At 31.8% G+C, this 23,205-nt stretch overlaps 1 protein-coding gene across 6 annotated transcripts in view; it reads right to left on the minus strand.

Annotated features, from left to right (window-relative positions):
- The window catches only part of LOC140669570 (uncharacterized), a 183,042-nt gene that overhangs the window by 20,379 nt on the left and 139,458 nt on the right, over nucleotides 1–23,205 (minus strand). For all 6 annotated transcript variants that reach the window (XM_072899550.1, XM_072899548.1, XM_072899547.1 and 3 more), the window contains 2 exons: nucleotides 19,992–20,070; nucleotides 959–976 (listed from right to left, as the gene is read on the minus strand). In XM_072899550.1, coding sequence (XP_072755651.1) covers nucleotides 959–976; nucleotides 19,992–20,070 — 97 coding nt within the window. The remainder of the gene's footprint in view (nucleotides 1–958; nucleotides 977–19,991; nucleotides 20,071–23,205) is intronic.

The raw sequence follows: 23,205 nt of genomic DNA on the forward strand, positions 1-23,205 counted from the left end.
CTGCGTTCTAAAGGTCGGCAAATCTAGTATGATTCGACGACAATTCGTATCGCTATCGAAACGTGCGGCGTATCTCTCGATACAAAAGGCGACAGGCGTGTGTGAACAACATTGTGCTGCGTCTGTTTTTCACGCGGTCTTCGTAGAAGATTAAAAAGGATGAACAATTAAACAAAAAGGGCTCTGCGAACGTTAAACGCGCGACGCGTCGCAACGCCTTCGTTTTCGTTTTAATTATGACTATTCAGAGGCCGCTCTGTGACCGGCATGGAAAACGTGCGTCGCGTCGCGTCGCGTTGCGTTGCGTACCGGATGCTACAATAAAAGCTCGCGTCTGAAGCGCGCGCGCGCGCACGCGGGCGCGATTAAAAAAGTGCAAAAAATATGTATGCGCCATGGCACATTCCGCCGAGCGCGACGACTTTTTTTTTTCACAACCAACGGCCGTCCGGTCTCTCCGAGGTAGCGTCGTCGCATCCGCATCGTTGCGTTGTTCCTCACCCCTTATTTTGTTCGCGCGCGGTTTACATTCGCGCGACGCTCAACGGCCGGCTTTAAATATGCAACTCGCGCGGCGGAAGCGTCGCGCGAAACGCGTCCTGCACGTCTGCAACGGCGGACACCGCTGTTGTTGACTCGCGAATTAGGCGAGCACGTGTTAAAACTGAAGAGATCAGAGAGACGTACAGGTATAAAACGCGATCTACCTACACGAGACAAACGCAGCTTGTAATGCAAAATCTCAAGTTTACTGAAAATTCAAACAGCAAAGAAGGCTGTAAGTCAAGACGCAAAAATACTGAGGTTTCAATATATAAGTGCAACTTAAGTAACTTAAAGACATATATTATGTAACTTGTCGAGTATTGTTTCAAACCTCAATTGATGCGTTGAATTAATGTAAATTAATATTATAACAATTATATACCTTTATTGGAGTAAAGTTCGAGATATTCACCTGTCATAGTAGTAGTCCCTGAAACATATAATAAAAACACTTTATATTAGACAAATAATCAACAATAAACCTAATTATTGTTAATATATAACTTTTTTAAAATCACAATTCACTAAAAATACAAATATTTAACGAAACAATTTATATTATACAAAAATATAAAAGATTTCATTCTGTGCTGTAGAAATGTTGTATTATTTTGAGCGCAAATGACAATTCAATTGATATAATATTGTTTAATAACAATCACACAATATAAACCACGAATATAGGCGTGAAAAACATTCATAAATTTACATTGGTCAAAATATTCGAATGTTATTCTGAGACTATACATATATCGCGGCCCGAATCCCGAATAGCGAATCGATTGACGATTACCAGAGCGTGTAATTTGAACTACAGCATTCTTCAAAAGAGAAATAATGTTCAACATTAGTTTATGATATGAATTTCTCTCTTTTAGTTTTGTGGTTTAACTTATTATATTTATTAAATTATATGATATTGAAAAATAAATAAAGAAGCAACAAAAAACGTTAGCTTTAGAGTTCAATCATTTGTTAAAGTGAGTATATTTTATAAAATGAAAATAAAAAGATAAATTTATATATTGTAATATATATATATATATATATATATATATATATATATATATATATATATTTGTGATTTATATAATTTACATACATGTCATAGGTCTTTTTAAAAACTTAACTCTTTTATAAACACAATTTGACCCTTTTTGTAAAACATCACCTTTTGTAAAAAAGATTGAAATCCAAATAAAAGAATAAAAAATGTTAGCCACTTTATAATTATCCTGTCACTCTCTACAGTTTTATTGTAGAAAATGTACTGTTGTACAAAAAGAACAGTATGGTACGATCTTTAGCGTTTTTGTAATAATCGATTTTGCATACGCCACAGGCGTCATAAATTAAATTTTTACGATCACATGAATATATATATCCGCTTGACTTTGCGAGATTTTCCGACAGACGTTCGAAAGATTTTCAGACATGGTGCCCGACAAAACGAATCTCCTGGTAATCGAATCGCGTCGAACTTTAATCGAATTCGTCCTACGAGGAGCGTTTCGGTCAATAAATGCTCCATTAGCTGCAGTTTAAACGTGCGATTTCTCGTGGCAAAAAGGACGAAGCGGCGAACTTTCCACTGCGAAACACTGATAAAATGGGTGCGTTTTAACGGGAAATTGCCAATTACTTCCATCGCAATGTCAATATAACGATACGCAGATTCGTTACTTTTTCTGAAACGAAGATCTTTCAACAATTCCGATATTAATTTTGCAATAAATTTGAAAGAACAATTGTAATATTCTCCCCTTTTGTTATAAATATTTAAACGTGTTAGTTGATAATTTTAAGTAATAAAAAAAAGATGTAAAAATAAAATTAATTTTTATAAAATTTCAAGTGTCCCATTATGTATTTTCAGTAATCAGTATTTATTGCGTTTTATTATGGTTCCTCATTCTATCCGCGATATTTTGCCAATTTACCTATGTCTTCCTTTAACTGCTCAAATATATTACAAGGTAATCCTTCCGCCTGATAACGTAATGTTAAGCAGCGAGAGAGAGAGAGAGAGAGAGAGAGAGAGAGAGAGAGAGAGAGAGAGAGAGAGAGAGAGAGAGAGAGAGAGAGAAAACGTAAAATAAAAAGTAGACGTTTTCAGATAACGAGCGTTGTATTGCCATTTTTATTTTGCCAGAATTTATCTATACCTATTGAAGGTTATAATAATTAATCAATAATAATTATAGAAATAAAAATTTTACATCGACTAATCAAATTTGAAAATAGAAAGTTATAATAATTAATCAATAATAACCATAGAAATAAAAATTATATATCAACTAATCAAATTTGAAAATATTTAATATATCCTAAATAATTCAATATTTACCAAAGATATATCTTTACACACGCACATATATTATTAATTTTTATATTTTAATATATTTTACATTCCATGTACTATATATGACAATTATTTACGCTGCATGTATGCAAAATATTTTAATCTTCTCTTTTTATTTTTTTGCATAAGAAACACAGTTTAACTTGCATTTATTTTTCGATGCGCTCTCTCATATAATCTAATAAAACAAAAAAGGAAAAAATAAAAAAAATATGGAAGAATAATTACGGCCTTTTACGAACCACGATTCTAGTGAAATGCGTGGAGGACGTTCGTCACTGAATGCTTTCACAGCGCGTCACATTGGAAAAATAGTTGGCGGAATGGCCGAAAATCGATCACGCACGAAAATCGAAAAGCGGAGACACGTCCGGAACACGCGTGCTGCAGAATGAAAAAGACATCGTCCTAAACGGTCGCATGTATCGAAAAATGGCGCCGCAATTAGGATGTCGGACACCAACCCTTTGTTATTTAAAATGTGTGTAGTTTGACATTCTCTCCGTTTTTTTTTTTATTTATTCAGTTATTCATTGTCGGCAACTTTTCGTCGATCACGTACCGACATCTCGTTCTATTTTTATTAAACCGTTTAGCGTTTGACGAATTTAGCAAATATTACACGTCAGCGACAATAGTAATTCAAAATCTGTTTAAACATGAAGAATCATGAAATAAATCATCAATAATGCGAAATAAAAATATAAAAGTAACAAGAAAGCTTAATTTAAATAAATTAATAATTAAATTTTATAATAATAGCATAAGAGAGAAAAGACTAAGCAATAAAAGCTGTGATAGTAAACACAGTATCAAAAATTAAAAAGTTTTATTTTAGCTCTTAAATTTCTCTTTCTATCATGCTTTTTCTTTTTTCTGTTAAATAAATCCGTTAATTAAGTTTATTAATTTGCAGTCTATTGTTTCATTTCAGGAGTACTTTAAAATTACCTTATAAAAAATACAGCTTTTTATATATTTAATTATTAGCATTTATATTCCATTATTTTATTCGAATAATTTATTTAATATTTTCACGTTACTACTTCTTTTTAATATTTATCTGTTGATGTTTGCGTTTCAGTGTATCTCATTCAAGCTACATATTTCAAAGTTACATATATATATATACTACTATTTTTAAAAAGTTAATTTGTTAACAGCCGTACAGTTGCAAGAGCTCTGCGCTCGGAGAGATTGCTATTGTTATTGTCATTATTATAATTATTCATGCGATGCGCCTTCGTAACAATTATCAATGATCCACACAAATTGCATTTATTACAGGAAATTATTTATAACGCGTGATCCGTGCATCGCACCGAAAAGAGGTCAGAAACAGGGAAAAGGAAATGCATGCCGAAGTATGCAATATTTTTGCGAATAACCGTTAACCATCGGCACGCTTTTATGATAGCCATTTGCGCGGACTTTACTTTTTTTTTCCATCTGCTTCTCTCCCGTTCACTAATTTTTCCCGCCGAAATTATCACCGTTATTTACACTATTCATGTTACTTCGCCAGTTGACAACAGAGAGCGTATTTGCGGCGAACTGAATATTCCCAAGAGATTATAAACGCAGAGAAAACCGACGCACATGTGTGTATGTATGTATGTACCAGTACACTTTTATATACGAATTTGTTTAAATATTTTCTTTTGCAAAAAAATGTTGCACATGCGTTTGTATTTAAATAGAATTCCAGTGTGTCTACAAAATTAATTCTAAATTGGTTCCAAATTCGAAATAAAACCAAAAAAAATGTGTTAAAAAAAAAAAAAAAAAAAATCGAATAATATAAAACACAGAAATTTTGTCCAATTAATATAAATATAATTTTCTCGACTGTATAAAGTTAATTTCGTTTTTAAATATAAATAAATTAGCAACTATTGTGTTACATTAAATTTTTAATAGTATTTTATTATTTATTTATTAAAAAAATTAATGGGAGAAAAATTCCTCTTTAGGAATACACAATGCATCAGTAGATATATATAATAAGATAATAATACATTTAAAGAAGATAAACAACGAGAATAAAATTTAAAAAAATAGAAAAATTAAAGCAAAGAATGTATAGTATATAGTAAAAAGAAATTTGATAGACTATAAAAATAACATTTAATTTAATGTGCAAGAAATTATGATTAAACAATAAAACTATTAATTAAATCTACGCAATTACGAATCACTCATATTTAAAAAAAGATAAGAAGATTGATTAAAAGATTATAATGTATAACTTTCCTACTTTTAAATAAGAGAGAGGAAACTCGACATGAGTTCTAAGTATCTGTAATTAATCACACGAAATAGCCCGAATTGTTTACAATACGAGAAGAGAGGGGGAGAGGGAAGGGGTGGGGGGGGGAGAGCAGTTTACTTATCGATTCCTCGATTTTCGATGCAATTCCCGTTGAAGCAGTTGAAGCTGACACCTTTCGATTCTCCATGATACGATTGACTCGTTATCGTAGCGTTATTGGCGAACGAACAAAAGAGCGTCGATGAAAGGCGCCGCGACGCCGGCCGCGAAGAACAATGGCAGAAGTCAGAGAGAAAGCCCCCCAGAAGGGAAAAAAGATCGGGAAAACTCAATGGCGAGATCGAGACCGTGCGCGTCAATTTTCTTTATTCCTAAATTGAAGGAATCAATGAAATTATCACATATAATACTGTTACACATCCATTGACTCTGTATTATATACATTGAACTTATATAAGTCTCGCACATATAACTTTATGTGTATAGTAATCAGATGTTTAATGATTATATTATTTAATAATCTGAAAATCTCTATAAAGATTATATATACAGATGAGATGCATAAAAAGTTAATTTATAAAAATCTTTCTAGTGTAATAATAGTATAATATATAAAGACTATTCAGTTTTTAAAGAAAATAATTAGAAGAATCCATTCTATTTTATTTATCATTATTTACTATTATTTATTCTATGAATTTATGTAATAATGATGCTGACATGAGAGAATAATCTTAATTTTCGGTAAAGCGAGAATTTAATGGTGCAATTCGATAGCGTCAAAGTGATATAACTTGTGGAAAGCCGAGTGAGTATCGCTCAAGAGAGATCGCAATTACCGCAGCTTAATTAACTTCCGATGTAACATTAGTGAATCATGAGGGCGATTAATCGATATTCAATTTCGCATAACGTGCGTTGTTTGGCCATGACATCGTGACCCTCGAGCCAGATTGATATTGTAAAGATGATAATGACAGTAGTAATGATAATGACGATAATTATGGAATAAAATTAAAGTCTGGATGTATTTTGTATGTAGTTTTAGAATTTAAAGATTATACGTACGAGTGAAGTCGAAATAATAATAGTAATTATATCACAAGAAAATCTGATATAGTTCTGTGATTATTAAAATTAGTTGTAATATAACATAATCCAAAGTAATTAGTAAAGTATTATCATAATCCAAAGTATTAATATTGCGTAATGTAAAGTACATATATATAATATATAAGATGAAACAGAGTAATCACGTATGAACTGCATGATATATAAAATGCATTTCATATCATAGTTTTTCTAATTTAATTTACATTAAAATTCACTTTTCTAAATTAAATTTATAGAATTCCAGTGCGTTTTACACAATTAAAATTTTTTCCTGCAACTCTTTCAATCTCATGTACGTGCAATTGGCAATTTGATTATTTTGATTAATTCTAAAATCAATTCACATTCTCTCTTAATCCTTGCATTCTGAGAATAGCATTGTCTCGTTATCGTAACATTATCGGAGAGCCGACAAAAGAACAGCCGAGAAAAATCTTGACAAGGGACGACAGACACAAGAGAGATCAAAGTGACATAGAACCGGAAATAGGAATCCAGACTGATCATATCGCAAGAACGGCTCCCTAATTGAATTTTTTAGTTATCCTTTAACTATATTTTTTTATTTCCGTATTCAATATGCATTTGCTGCAGCATTAAATTAAAATTACACGTATATTATATTTTTTCCATCTTGAAAACATAGAACACATTTACTTGATTTTAATTTAATATCAATTTAATAATAATATCATGTTTTTATTAGACAAATGTTAAATTAAATATTTTAAATTTTATAATATTTATAATATCATAAATATGGATATAGAGATTTTATTAAAAAAATACAGCTGACCTATTTTAAATTTCAAAATTAAGTCACCGCAATGGATAGCGGATTACAAAATTATCGTTTTTACAAGTTAAATTTACGTTTACACGCAAAATATACATTTTTACAAAGTTAAACATAAAAATATCCACATACACAATAAGCATAATCTCTATCTGTGCATATTATATAATTATAATTTATTTGTTATATGTAATTCTAAATCACTCGCGAAATTCTGGAATACGCTTTATTTATTATCTGCATCTTTGCCAACTGCAAAATTCCGTTTATTTTCGTATTCTACTAAATTACGCAGCGCCGAACACACCGTTCGAGCTCATTCCGGAGGTGTGACGTTCCGGATGACTCGGTTCGAAAGGGGAAGGAATTCTTTTCAGAGTTCTCCCTTCAAGAATTTCAATAAAAGCTCTGGCAGTCCGTTGACCGGTACTACATTTTGATATTACTCTTGCAATAACTATGATGTGCAATGATATAGGAAGCGATATTTGTTTTCGATCAAACATCTAATTAAATAATTTAATTTATTAAAAAAGAAAACGAGTTTTTTTTTAAATTAAACTAAATTGCCCTGGTATGATTGTCTTAAGAAATCGCATTGATGTATATATTTAAAAAGCATATGCGAGTAAATATAAAGATTTATTTAAAACACGTGTAATTATATTTATATATATGTTTACACATAATTATGCTATCGCATAATATGAATGCAATATGTAAATGCAGATGAGCAATTTTTGATAAATGTTTATATACTATTTTTCAATAACTACAAAAGACAAAAGATATCTTCTCTCATGAACGATCAAAGCTGTCACAGTCGCTAACAATTAAATGCATATTTAAACATAAAATACATAATCTCAGTATAAGTCATTTAAACCGTTCACACTATATGAAATATATTTCTATTTGCAATAACAATGAAACTATGATTGCTCAAAGATCGACTTATTTGTCTTTACTATTTTCTATCGATTATTCCTTTGCCGAGTCGCACAAAAGAATGTACGATACTTGTCGATCGACCGGATTGATCGAGAGGAAGGGGTTGTTTTTCAACAATCATTCGCAACCACCAAAAAGCGAGTTATCCATTATCCACTCACATGTCTTCTCCCTTTTTCTCCCACCCTTTACTCATCCCCGAGAAAAGGGGGAATCGCGCAGGCAGTGGCCAAGGCTCTCGATAATCGTGTAATTGAATGCTAACGATGCTGAAATGTTGATAGAACTCGCTCGACTGCTTAACAAATATGCTCTTCGATGTTTCGACGAACAGGCTCTCTCTCTTGTTTGTGTGGTCTCTCTGTGTGTATCTCATCGCTAGACGAAGGTTGCACAGAGCGCGTACATACATACACACGCACACACAATGAAGGAGTGCGCCATGAATGGACCGCGGCGCTTCGAACAAATTCGATCGGACGGGCTTGGCCACGGAAATTTTCCCAACGCTGATTTAGTATTCGCGCTTGATTAAGTACAACGCTTACACGACGAACGCGCGCTCTCTCCCAGCAAACGTTTCTCACCGCATTCAGGCGTTTAACACTTCGACTATTTCGCAAACGCGTCCCTTTATTTAGGAAAAAAGAACACGCGATTGATTGTAAACGTCAATTACGGTGATTTTAATATTTATGTCGGTATATTTCGAGACTGTAGCTTTAGATTAATTTAAAATCGATCTTCTTTCGGTGATTATTCGACATTTATATCATACTTTCTTTGAACTTCAATGTTAAATATATCTTTGATAACTAAATCTCCTAAATTGAAAACTAACATTAAGATACTCTTAAAATAAAATCCGCGTGAAATTAAGCAAACCATTATTATACTTATTTTCATTTCATTATTCATAATGTTATAAATTGAAGAAAACTCAGCGAAACTGTCATTCCACCAAAAGTACGATAATCCTGAATATTCTATAATTTGCTGGCAATTCTCTCGAAAATGATAAATTGCGATACATGATTATATCTCTATCTCGAAGCGTTCTACAAGACGAGAACGTTAATATTATGTCAAAAATTTCAGCAATATTGCGGAAATTACTGGCAAGAGGTAAGAGATACAGTTCAGAATTAGTTGGAGGATAGAGTAAAACACTTGGCGAAATAAAAAGAACGCGATTTCCCCAGCTAAACCGCCGGAACCGTCGGAACGTACAGCGAAATGGAGTCAGCCGGGAATGACGATGGCGGATTAGCCCGCAGGCACGTGCTGCGGACACCATTCTCCACTTCGCTTGAGTGCTCGAAAATCACGTTCGCGCTGAACTCAGCTCGAAAACAGACTACGGCGATATTCGCGTGAATCGCGCCCGCGTCTCGATTCCTGTTGCCTCTTCCAGCTTCCAGCGTGGACGAGTCCGCACACCCTTTGTCGTCCGCACACCCTTTCTCGACATTCGCGCGCGCGAGAGATCGATCCGGCCTTTCAGAGATCACGCCGTCTCTTTCGGAGGATGACTCTTTCGCTCGGTCGTTACTTTTGCACAGTATCTGCTCTCGCGGCCCGATGGCCCTTCAGGGATTTGCGGAAACGTACTGGGTGAGACTGAGGGACATCGCTATATCATATATCTATATATATATATATATATATATATATATATATATATATATATATATATGCTGCGTTATATAATAAAATTTTTCTTTTAGTAAAATAGTAGAAAGTATAAACTACACGAATTATACATTAAACGTTACGTATTCGGAACATTCTCTTTTTACACGAGCATACGGGTGTATTATACGGTCTGTGGATTCATTATGACGAATAGAACAAAGGGTTGAGAAAGGTCTAACAGGAGGATTTATTAACAAGGATTATAAAGGACCTTAGTGTAAGACAATAGCATTTCCTGGGAGATCTCATTTCCAACTTTACGACTATCATTTTTCGTAACGAGACAAGTGCTACTGACTATGTTACCATCATATAATATAAATATTTTCCATATTTCATTATGCGCAGAGATTAACGAGAAAAATCAATTTATGTGTGAAAAAAATTATATGTGGCTGTGTATAAAAAAAAAAGGAAAGAGAGCAGAAGAGATTATCTTTGTTTCTCGAAAGCTACACTCAAAAAAATGATCTTGCAACTTCGACAAAAATTTTCTAGGTGTAAAAAATTAACTGAAACAGATAAATTATTAGCAAATACTGCATATATTTTGCGCTTAATCAATTTAAATGACAGAGACAGAATTTATATCTGTACTATTAGTGTAATTTAGACAGGAAATTTTTCTGCGATGCCTATCTTTAAGGCCTATTGTCAAGGACAATTATATTTGTGATTAATATTTGGCAATGGGATTTAAATTTTCTAAAGGTATTGCTAAAATATTGCTGCTATAAATTCTATACGTGACAAACAATATTCTAACAGATACAAAAAGTAGCGATAAATTTTAATTGAGGCATCTAGAAATCTATCTACATTAGCAAAATATTTTTTTGAGTATTGAACAAAGTTACGCTGACAATGAGGCTAGAACGGAATATTGCATTTGAAATAGCATAATTTTAATTTAGAACATGTTTTCAATAAAATCCTCAATTTTGAAGATAATTACATGATGAGATTAAATTGGGTCACCATGTATAACTGTTTGTTTCATATTCACGAGGAAGTATAACGGCTTCGAACATCCATGTGAATTACATTGGTATATTAACTATACGCATGTCAGTAATCAATGTTTAACACGTGGGCGAGAGAGAGGATAGGGGTTTACCGAGTTACGTCGCGGTTTGCGGTATACCAAGGACTATCGTGCACCACATTCAAATGCGCGCATACACGCGCGATATATTGCCTGCTGTAACATAACATTATCGAATTCTCGCTCACTGATACCAATATTAACCTTTAGACTACCATCAATTGTAATAAATTAGACTAGTTTTCTTCTCTGTCCAAAATTATAATTTTAATCTAAGAAATAAATAAAAATAAAATTAAAAATAAAATAAATAAGAAATTAATGCGTAGAAAAAGTATTTGTTTTTTTTTTTAGATGTAATATTACTTTACGAAATTTTTAGATTCATCTAAATCAATTTTATTACAAGTACCTGATATAAAATACCATTTACAACTTTTTTTCAAGTAATATTATTAGTTATCTAAAATAACAGTTAATATCTTTTGTTTATGTTATAAATATTTAAAACTTGTGAGCAGATTTATTACGCTTTATAAATTGAAACAATTATATAGTATTGTAACGATAAAAGAATTATACCACAAAATTGATATTTGTTTAATTGCAATTCGATTAATTTTTTTTTAAATGAGTATTATTGATTTTAATGATTCAAAATCTGTATATGGAAAAATGAATACGTAAAAGAAGCTAGTTTTTTTACAATTTATTCACTTTAAAAAATGTCTTAATATCAAAATAAAAAAAATATCATCCAATGTACTTAATAAAGTAGACGACAATTTTTAAAACGCGCAATAATACCAGCAGGATACTCGGATGCCTCGGCAGGATAATGGTGCGTGCCAGCGACGTTAATTACGCTCCTACGGCGTTTGCAAGTATAATTTTCAAGTGTCGACACGCACACGCGTGCGAGAGCGTGTTCCTATGCAGATTTATATTCCACGGACGTAGAATAATAAGAACTCTCCCTCGCGTCCCGAATCGATTCGACTCGACCTCAACATCAATTCTTTCCACACCAAACGTAGCGTATAAAAAAAATCGCTTTTAAACTGCTTATAAAAAAATCTAAAAATCTGTTAAATACATTTAAGTTTTTTATAATTTTAAGGATTTTTAGAACATATAATCAATAAAGAGAAAGAGAAAAGATAATAATTACGTTTGTAAAATGGTTTAATTATCTATTAAAGTATATTTATTGAGAAACTTTGTAAGTCCATATAAAGAATAATTAGAGAAACTTTTTAGACTGTGTTATAGAAGATAAAGCTGAAAATTTTTCTTTGATAATAATAAAAGAAAAACCCAACATTAAAAACGATATAAAAATGAGTCACATGCAAAATTTTTCGTACTATTTAACAAAAATGTACACTAATTGTAAGATATTATACATAGATATTATATTAGATTTATGAATGCATTTTATGTTATTATATTATCGTCTTTTTTGAGGAATTTATGTCATAATAACTCTGCATAATACGTAGCTAAAAATTCTTACACAACACTAACATTTAAATATGATGATCCATTTTTTCTGAAGAACAAGAATTCCAAGGAAATTCCAAAGAAATAACAATCAAATGTTTAAAATTTGCATCTAAAAAGAAAATATTCAAAATTAAAAAAAAAAAAGTATTTAATAATTTAAAATAACTCAAGAGTTTAAACGTCCAGGTTTAAAAAAAAATAAAGAGTATTAATCAATTTCAAATGGAGTAGAAATTGTACGACTGCAAAAAAAGCTACGAAACGCGGGGTCACACTTCGTAAGGGAATATTACTGGAATAAAATTTTTTGAGTTACATTTAATCGCGGCAATAACCAGCGTTGTTTGGCCGATTGCATCGGCTGAAAACGAGCGCGGGACGAGTATAATGCGCTTGGCCCCGGAACGACCCGAACTAGGGAAGCACATTAATATACCTAATGGTACTCCGGAACTTGGCTCTGGCCACCCCTCGAGACAAAACTCCCTTAATTGTGCCACTTCCGTTAAAACGAAAATTCAACCTGTAACGTTCACCTGCCGAGATTATCAGCCGGTAACTTGACGGAACGACTATTGATAGATAATATTAGAAAATAACAGATTATTTGAATAAACGCTGTCATTATATATACATACATGTCATATCTGTACGAAGGAACGGTTTCATAAAATGTTAACAGAATAATTTATTTAATATACTCCGTATCCGAAATTTTTTGCATTAAAGCGTGTTAATAAAATCTTCTAGATTTTAATTCTTAAATTACTATAATTTTTAAATTTTAGTCTTTTTTTAACTATTAATTTTTTGATATTGTATGTTTGTATATATTATATATTAATTATATATATTTGTATATTATACATTAATTTCTTGATATTACATATGAGACTATACGTATTACTTTGTTTATTCGTGTCTGCTTTTAAAATTTAGAAAACTAAAAAGTCCAATCATGTTTAAAAGATTTAAAAATTAAATATCTTTTTATGTAACGGACAATTTCAAAGATCAAAAATATAAAAGCATGAAATTTAAAGCGCATTCCATTTCTAAAAATCCAATCATTCAAGAGTTCAAATACTTTGGGATTTAAGGAGGAAAAGCTTTCAAAGCTCGTAAGCTCATAAACTTCTAAAAATCTAAAGATTCCATCCAAGGATTTGATATGTTATAAGTTTGATATCTATGAAATCGAAAAATCTAAAATTCAACGATATAAAGATCTAAAGAAGCAGAACTTCAAAAATTAAAACATAGACAAGAATAACTATACTTTTACGGTAAAAGCTGCGCTAAAGGCAGTAGCGTTGCTTGTAGAAATAAAAATCGTATTGGTTTGCAAGAATATTGCCCACTGCCAACCACCATGTCACTCCCACGGCACCATTTAGTATAAACCCCAACTCCTCGTCTGTCTTCATCATTTATTCTCCGAGGGTGGCGTAATAAAGCTCGGCAGATATCAAGCCCGATAGAAGTCGGCGTAGCTGCAAAACGATCCCCGTGACTCGCTTATCCGGCCTTGTATGTAAATGTTGACATGTTTTCTGAAGCTGGAAACACATACATGCATACACGCATACCTACACGATGACACACCTGCGCGCATGCCGCAAAAGGAAAGTCGTGTTATCTCATGTAAATCTTCACGGTAGCGCGATAAGCGTGAATTTCACCGCTCGCTTATTAATATTTATGTCCGGCGTTAGAGGGGTTGGGGAGGGCAAGTCGACGTCTACAGGCCACTTCAAAAGTCGTCCACACTTATCTTTCCTATTAATTCATTTTATTAATTTTAAAAAAATTAAGACGTATTTTTTGCTAAAATTTTGGACTTTCATATAATGTTCAGATTTTGAATTTTTTAATTGTCAGCGTAAATTAGTATTACATATTTTCAAATTTAAAAATTTAACACCTTAATCCAACTAGATCATTTAAATACTTAACAATCTACAATAAGAACTAAGAAATATCTGATTTCAAGATTTTTTATACTTGACACTTTCAACAGTTTTATTATTTAAAAATTCAAGTATAATATTGAGAAAACGTAAAGACAACGATATATAATCTTTTAAGTAAGCTATTTTAAAATAGTTCTAAAATGTACAAAGTTTGGACATTTAAAAATTTAAAAGGATTAAAAATTCAAAAATTCAAAACTTTTACAATGACTTTTGCCAAGTATCAATATTTTCGGAATTATAACATAATTGACAAAACAAAAACAATAAAAAATTTTATTAATATTAAATAATATTTAATACATAAAACGAAATACTTTGAATGGCAACGCACAAATTGTACGCACGTTTAATTTATAAATAATTATTTCGGTTATTCATCTGAGGAACACACAAAACTATTTCGAGCCGCAAGAGGAAGTCTCGTTCTACAAAATGGACTGTGTTACTATGCACCCTGCTGCAACGAGCAAACCTAATTTACACAAACCGCAGGAAATAAATGCACGAAGGAGGATGAAAGAGAGAGGAAAAGGACATGTTAAGGCTATATTTTTATCCGCAAAAATAATGTGACTCCTTTATCTGAATTTTTCGACGTAACACTTAAAATATGCTACCTAATTACGTACAATCTGATTAATAGTGCTTATTATGACTGAAGGCATTTGTCAACATTATCATTAATTAAATTAAAATTAAAATTAAATTAAGGAACATGCTGAAGTAAGGTTTTGAATTATATGCAGCTTCAAAATTATAAAATAGATGAAACAGATTTAACAACAAACAAACAAGAAGAGGTAACAAACAATAAACTTGCATTCCAATTTCATGTATTTTCATTAACAAGTATTTAAGGTGCGGCTCAAAATCATCTAAATATCAATTATTAAATTTTCCCAAATTATGATAAACAATATTTTATTTTTAAACATCTGTTAAACAAAGGAAAGCTAATTTTAAAATGTTACAAAATTTATAATTATCCGAATTAAAATATAATTAATAAATAAACAAAATAAAGAAAACTAGAGAAAAAACAAATGCATGCATATCACGCATGGAGGATAATAAAAATAACCAACTAAATTAGCGGAAATGAAAAAACATGGATTGTTAAAACTTTGACGCTTGCCGCATGATTCGCTAAAAATCTGCAATCACGTGATCTCGATGGGGGCGGGAAGAGGATTAACGGACGGACAATGAACGGACGATCCTGCTTGAATGGCGTGCTGAAGCGCACTCGAAACCGAGCCGTACAATTCACGCGTAATTCTCGTAACTGCGATATTCGCGTTTCGCTGCGATTTCCGTCTCGACGAGGTCGGATTTGGCTCTTCTGCCCGTTTCAAAGATCTCGCTTAAGGCTCTCAGCGTGTTTTGAATCGCGAAATACAAAATTCGTGCATTTTATAAAATAATATATTTCTATTCCATTCAATTTTTCTAATTTTTATTTTAATTTTATGTGTATAGAATTCTATATTATCATTATGTCTCGCTAAGTCATTTATCCAAATTACATCTTTTCTCATTCAGAAGATAATGAAATGATATAAAAAGATTAGCTACAATTTATTTCAATCTATATATATATGTAGAGAGAGAGAGAGAGCACATAGGTGAAAAAATAATTTACTTTTTTTAATATATTGCACACATCTTTTTTTATATTAAAATATCATTAAAAAAGGTTAATTTATACAACGTGCAATGTTAAATTATCAGTCCTATCTTACTATCATTATTATAATTAATTATTATAATAATGATAGTAAAATATAAAGGAAGAGAGGGATTACAATTCACATTTATAATACCACCCCAACGTGAGACACCCGGTATACGTCGCATTAAGCGCTGTGCGACACTGTCCCGCGACTAATTGGGAGCGGTTAATGAGGTGACGCATTTTTATTGTTCTTCCGGCTTGTTAAGCGACCTGTTTGCTTCCGTAACACGTACGCCGGGAGCCCCGGGAAGGCGCAGGGATAGCCGGGAATCCCGCGGATATCCTGAAATTGTCCCGAATACCTCGCGCGAATCCCGGAAACGCCAGTGGAATATTTTTCACGGCTTTGCCGACCCGGCGGATTATCGACATCGCCGTTATACACATGTGCGTTTATTCACACACACGTCTTCGTTTAAATAAACGCGTCTAAACAAATTCATAATTCAATTAACTTAATAAACAGTAATAGATAAATAGCTACGAAGATGTAGAGCATTATCAATGCCTACACGCTAAGCAAAACTGAGTAGCTTGTCGAATATTGTTTTATTCAGAAAATAAAATAACTCATCAAGAAATATTTTTGCATAAATTGAAATGAAAAGTAAACTGTCAAAAACACATGCTGGTAGCCACAAGTATCCTGTTAAAATATGAGAGATGTGCGATGTCTGTGATTGATTATATTCTAAATTGTTAATATTCTTGTAAAATATTATTTTATAACAATTTTATTTTAAGCAAATAACAATAATATTTATAAAAAAGATGTAGAAAATATGAACATTTATCAAAACAGATAAAATACATAACGAAAATTCGTAATATTTTAAAATAAATGATCATGTGAATAGAAGAATCGCATGATTGCCTTTCGCGTAAAACTTAATGACTTGTTTGTTAAAAGTAAATTGATATTTTCGTTTTTTGATAGCATGCAATTTTGAATGTTATTTCTATCGCCTTTTTATTTCAGTGCTTTTAACTTGTCAGTTTACGATGCGTATAATTGTTTTTTTCTGGTTTTGCGAGTTAGTTTACTTTTGTCTAGTGTCATTCATTTAGAATTCATTCTATTTCGCTTTAATGTCATTATAAAAATTAATCATAAATGCATCCACTTTTATATATACAGAATATTAGATGAAATATTTTAATATTTTATATACCTTTAGCAGAAAAAAATTTATTTTATTGCTTGTATCATTTTTCAAGAGAAAAGAGATGAGTTGCCTTATATGTATAATAAAGATAATTAAAAAAAGTAATTAAAACGAGCTTAGAAGACAAATACATTTTTTTTTCCATTAAAAGTGGTTTTTGACGCATGACATTTTTTGGCGAGAAGGCCTTGCGAACAAGTCGAATTTCTGGTCAGGACAAGGACGGATTGACGGCCATATTAAAAGAACGACAAGCGAAGGATCCGGAAAATCCACGTGCTGATATTATACACTCTCGCATAAGATGTCGTGTTTTTCTACCGCATTCTACGCACGTATAACTTTGCATTCTAAAATTTAATTTGACCATGAACAGCATCATTTTATTTTCGAATACATGAATATATAATATAAACAATTCCATTTTTTTTTATACCACTAATTTTTATAACTTTTTTCACGCGTTTACAAGATTATATATTCTCGATAAAAATCTCTTATAATGTGTACATATGTATATTCTATAACATATAATATATAATAAATTCTATAATATATAAATGTTTAAAATTTACTGATATTTCTTGATTAAATATTAATAGCAATTGACCATTTTTTTTTTGTATTTTTATATCTGTAAATATCTTGTAATCCAACATGATAACAAAATCACATACAAAATCTTTCAGTCTCTGTATTTCTTCAAAGAAAGTCATCTTGATGTGATAGTACACTCGCGATGTTTCATTCATGAAAGTATTCCACTCAATTTCTTGAACTTTGATAGGTCAATTCTTTTTATGAGTACACATATCCTCAATTTCAGTTTATATATAATATTCCTTTATTGTAAAAAATTCTTAGAAGATATCCTTTTATTATAAAAAATCCTTTAAAGATTATTTAAATTCTATTTTTTTTTAAATAATAGAATATTAGTTATATTCTCTGTGTATAAAAAGATATCTTTTTTTTCTTTTACTAAATATAACTAGATAATTCAAAAAACAGAATAGTTATTGTGGCATCTCAATTAATTTTAATTTCAACTGTATGCACAATTATATTCAAGCTATTCACCTTTGTTCTACATAAGTATATGCTTACGTACCGTTTACTGTGTAAAACAAAGTTTAGCTAATCTGTGAAACTGCTTCAGGTTTAGTTATATCCAAAGTTTGCTCGAAAATTAATTTCAAGATAATTGAATATTTTGGTTGTTTATGTGCTAATTCCAATATTGCAGTTTATTAACTGTTAATTTACCACGTCTGTTGTTATCTTTCCCGTTTTGTTCATAATATATTTTTCGAAAAATTACAGCGAATGTTTTTTTTATAACAAATTTTATTGGATACTTTTTTTTTGACGAAATTAATGTGTTCTTAAATTAATTTTTTATCAATAAGAAATAGAAACAATTTTATTTAATTATAAATAAAAATTTTAATATTAGTATTACTTTTGTCAAAATATCCTGTGTGCTATTATCTGTAAAATTCAACATCAAAGTGCACGAGTTGAAAATGATAAAAAATTGGCATTGATTAAATTGACACACTCGGAAACTCGTCAAATCCTCTTTGTTTCTTTCTCGTTAAAAAGAAACGACAAAGAGACACAAGAAAACGAAGAGCTGGCAAAAAGGAAGAAACACGATTTAGTTCGTGAAAAGACGTTTCGTATCGACGTTTGTGCCACGACGCTATCTGTCGTGGATAATGCATCAGCTGCTGCAAAATGTCTCCGCCATTCTCTTTTTTTTTCTCGCAACGAATAACTCCCTGTTTTGAACATTGAGCCAGATTACTGGAAACATAGCCATAATTACATTCTTAATCAAAACGTAAAAACGTCTTTTCGCGATTCTATTAATATTTTAACAGTCAATTATTTGAGACAAAAAACACTAGAAAACCATTAGAAAAAAAATTCCGATATGCGAAGCGTTTTTTTAATTTATGATATACGTATCTTTTGTAAAATATAATATATGCCGTTAATTTTAAAAATCTACACATTAAATAATAATTTATTTCACTAATATTAGAATATTTTCTAAATTATTTATTTATCCGTATGACAGCTTTCAGATATTTTCCATATTTTTATGTACATAAGAAATTAACTTAATAACTTGACACTCCCCTCAATAATTTGTATAGATTATTACTTGGTCGTTTCCACATCGTCAGATTTGTTCATTAAGTCACAGGCATCCTTTATGCGTACAATTCGACGCAATTAAGGTTTTTTTTATTCCGCGCGTGTGTCTCGTGCAAGTTAGCCTCCGCAAATATTGCGACCGCTCGTGAATTCGCGGTCACGTTTCGCGCGTAAAATACGTTCTCGGCGCTTTCGGGTTTATACATCGAGTTTAGGGTTCGTCGGCACCTTAAAGCTAGGATAAAGCGGTTCTTTGAATGAGACTCCACTCACTCGAAGATTTATACGCGCCGCGCTAGGAAAAATCGAGCAGATAAGATGAGATGATGCAACTACGTGCCAAAGAACACCAGGATCTACTTAGAGTAGATTGTTGATAAATTTGTACAAATACGTGAGAAAGCTTTATATGAATGCCAGGTATTACACATAAAATGCCATACACATGGAATAATTCTACTGGATCAAAACTGGATCAACACTTAAATTTCTTGCAGAAACATGTGGATTTTTTAATATGTAATAAATAAAAAAAACGGACACGATTGGTCGCATCATTATATTATTAATGTGCAAATACATTTGCACCATCTCAGATATAAAATTTTATTCAAAAAACGTTTGTATATAAAACACGTAATATGTAAAAATTTATAACTTACCAGTCGTTGCCAGTTTTGGAGACATTCTGTCGCTTGCGTCCAGTTTGGTGAGGCTTTGGCTCAGCCACCATGTTTACATCTATAAACAACAAATATATTAAATATATTAGAAATAATAAAAGAGGTGTAAACATAAAGTACAAAAAATATGAAATATTTAATTAATTATCAACAATTAATATATATTTGGAAATATGAGTCTTTTTTATTAAAACATTTTATTAACAATAAGTAAGACAAGTTAAATTAATAAAATATATGTGCACACATATATATATTCTAATATTTAAGAATTAAATCCTTACGGGGATAGCTATAGAAAAAATATAAATTGCATATATAATATATGTAATCTATATTCTTTCTATAGCTATCTCGATGTAGGGACTTAATAATACATGTTAAAAACTATATATATATTCCCTGTGTAGGAATTTAATTCTTAATAATAAATGTTACTACTAGAAACTGTGTATATATAGACATATTAATCTTTAAGTATTGAGACAGTAATTATTGGAATTGATGAATATTTATCATTATTGGAACTTAATGCTAATAATAAAAGAAAGAGAAATTTATAAAATCTATTTATAAATTTACATTTTGGAAGATATTAATAAGTGATGCAAAATTTACAAAATTTTATTGGAATGGATGTAGACATCGTATCCATTTTCATCAATATCTCGTTAAAATTTATCGTTTTCACGAATATATCGACGTTTATATCACTTGCGAAATAAACCAATCACATAAAGAGAATAATTGGGCGCGAAATGACGCGGATGAAAATCGATTCGCAAACACGCTCGGATGTATATAATATACAAGCGCGCAAAGTGCGCTTTCATCGTAGCGTTGCACCGTCTCGCAGTCTCCTGACGGCTTACGTGGATTAATAAAACGAAGACGACGACGAAGCGCGAAGTTTCCGCTCAGCGTTTCCGCAAACAGTTATTAATTTCGCTGCCTTTGAGCCGGCCCGTAGCGAGATTGATAATGAATGCGCCGCGTCGTCGGCGGGCGATCAAGCGACAAGGATTTCTCATTCTTCTCGGTTTCGTCGGTAACTGAGACGGGGAGACCACCGTATTCATCATACAGAGCGATTCAAAAGTCGTGCAACAGGTGTGCAGCGATATTGATCCGTATGCTATTCTATGGCGACTCATGCCATTACGTATGTATTTCTTTGAATGTTGGCAGCGTGATGAATGCGTAGATTATAACTCGCGAACTGTACGGAGTCATTAGTCTTTAGAGAGAGCTATAAGTAATTATACATACTATGACAAACGTAGAGGAAGAAACTGTTTCTCGCACAAGAGAGAGAATTAAAATAAGAATTAAAATAAATTATGATTGATTATACAATTGCATGATAAACGTGGAATCGCATACACTCGCGATATCCATTCGGAATGATGAATATACTCTAAGTTTTTTTTTTTTTTTTTTTTTTTTAAATCAAGGTTAAGGATATCGAAACGAGAAAAAAATATTATGCCAGAGAGAGGAGATAATGATACTCCTTGCTGAAGGCAGGAAGATGGAACGGCAGAACCGATAAGGAAGGAAGTGTCAAGAGGGCTGAAAGAGAAAACGCAGAAAAAAAGAAAAAAGAAAGAGAAAGCAGGAAAAGCGATAAAGCAAAGAAAAACTAATATAAAGGAGAAGGAACAATCCAATTTGATAGAACTGTTCTTCTATCCTTACAGTAGGATAGAAGAAGCAGAAAAAGTGCAGATTAAATAGACAACAAGAAGAGAAGACGACAAGATTGTTCAGAAAAATTCATACTATAAATTCAAGAATTTTCTCAAAAAGAGAGAAAAAAATTACATAAGTTTATTTTTTTTAATCTCACACGTTTATAATTTAAAAAAATAGGTATTAAGATTTTAATATTAATCCAGAGAGAGAAGCGAATAATAGAGATTAAATTTCAATCTCTCGGGGTTATAGAATATTTTCAATTTTATTCAAGTCAAAACGTGCAATTCGAATAAAATTATAAAATAATCATGATTTAATAGAAACGCACCACTACTCGTTTTCCGCCACAAATCACTTTATACTGAAAGCATTTTCCATCGTGCCCGCTACTCCTGCAAAACGTTTGCTCGTATCCGTGTCGCTAACTTCCGGGCGTTCTGCAAACCGTTGAGGTCCTGTAGTCACCCCGTACCACCACTCCTTCGCTATTCCAATCCCCTCACAAGGGGTGGTTTGTGGATGTTCCTTGTTAGAGAGTAGCGGGCTGATTCCGTTGTGTGCGCAGCGGTGCGCTTCGTCCTTTGTGTGAGCTAACCAAACATCCCCTCCTCGGCGCCTTCCTTCTCCCTGTACCTTATCCTCATCCCCTTCATCCTTCTGCTCCTCCATTATCGCGGCTACTTGCGCAAATTGTTTACACGTCGGTCCCCGAGCATTTCATGAGGCCGTTCAAAAATTGATGATTTGGTAGAAGTTTGTTACATTTTGGGGAGAAGGAAGGGGTTGATTTATTCAAGAAAGGAGAAGTAAAAGTATCTCGCGAAGCTACCGTAGTCACTGGAGATCATATATAAAGTAATATTTGGTTGGTTCAAAAAGCAATCAAAGCAGGACTAAAGCATATCGATATTCGATTTCATGAATATTACGACATATAATAAAGCTATTTGTATTTATTGTTTTTTGTGAAACTATTGGCAATTCCGCTTATCTCATTTTTTAGAAACGACAATAATTATTCAATTCATATTACATCTAAGAACTTTGCTGGGTAAATTAAGAAAAATTCAAATCTTTTTCACAAGAAAGAGCGAAGTATTGGTAATTGATTGTGAAACGCAACGAAGCTGCAAAGACTTGTTTATCAAACAAGCAGCATTCACGATTGTTTATTTTCGATTTAATTTTCTCGTATTGCGAGAATTAATAACGCGAGAATTAATTTATTAATAATTGATAATGCATTTATTACTTTTTAAATCATTAGCCACTTTGCTTGTCTGAGTTTTTAAAAATGACAATAATTATCTAATTAATCTGACAATCCATTAACTTTGTGAATTAAAAAAAAAAAAAAAAAAAAAAAAAAAGCATTTTCTTATACGAAAGAGTAAAGTGTTGATTCTACTGCTTGCTTATAACGCAACGAAACTATGATCGCTCGTTATCGAACACCACAGATACCCAGCAAACGCAGCAATCGTATTCGCGATTG

This window comes from Anoplolepis gracilipes, chromosome 9, assembly GCF_047496725.1.
Source record: "Anoplolepis gracilipes chromosome 9, ASM4749672v1, whole genome shotgun sequence".
NCBI classification, from domain to species: domain Eukaryota; kingdom Metazoa; phylum Arthropoda; class Insecta; order Hymenoptera; family Formicidae; genus Anoplolepis; species Anoplolepis gracilipes.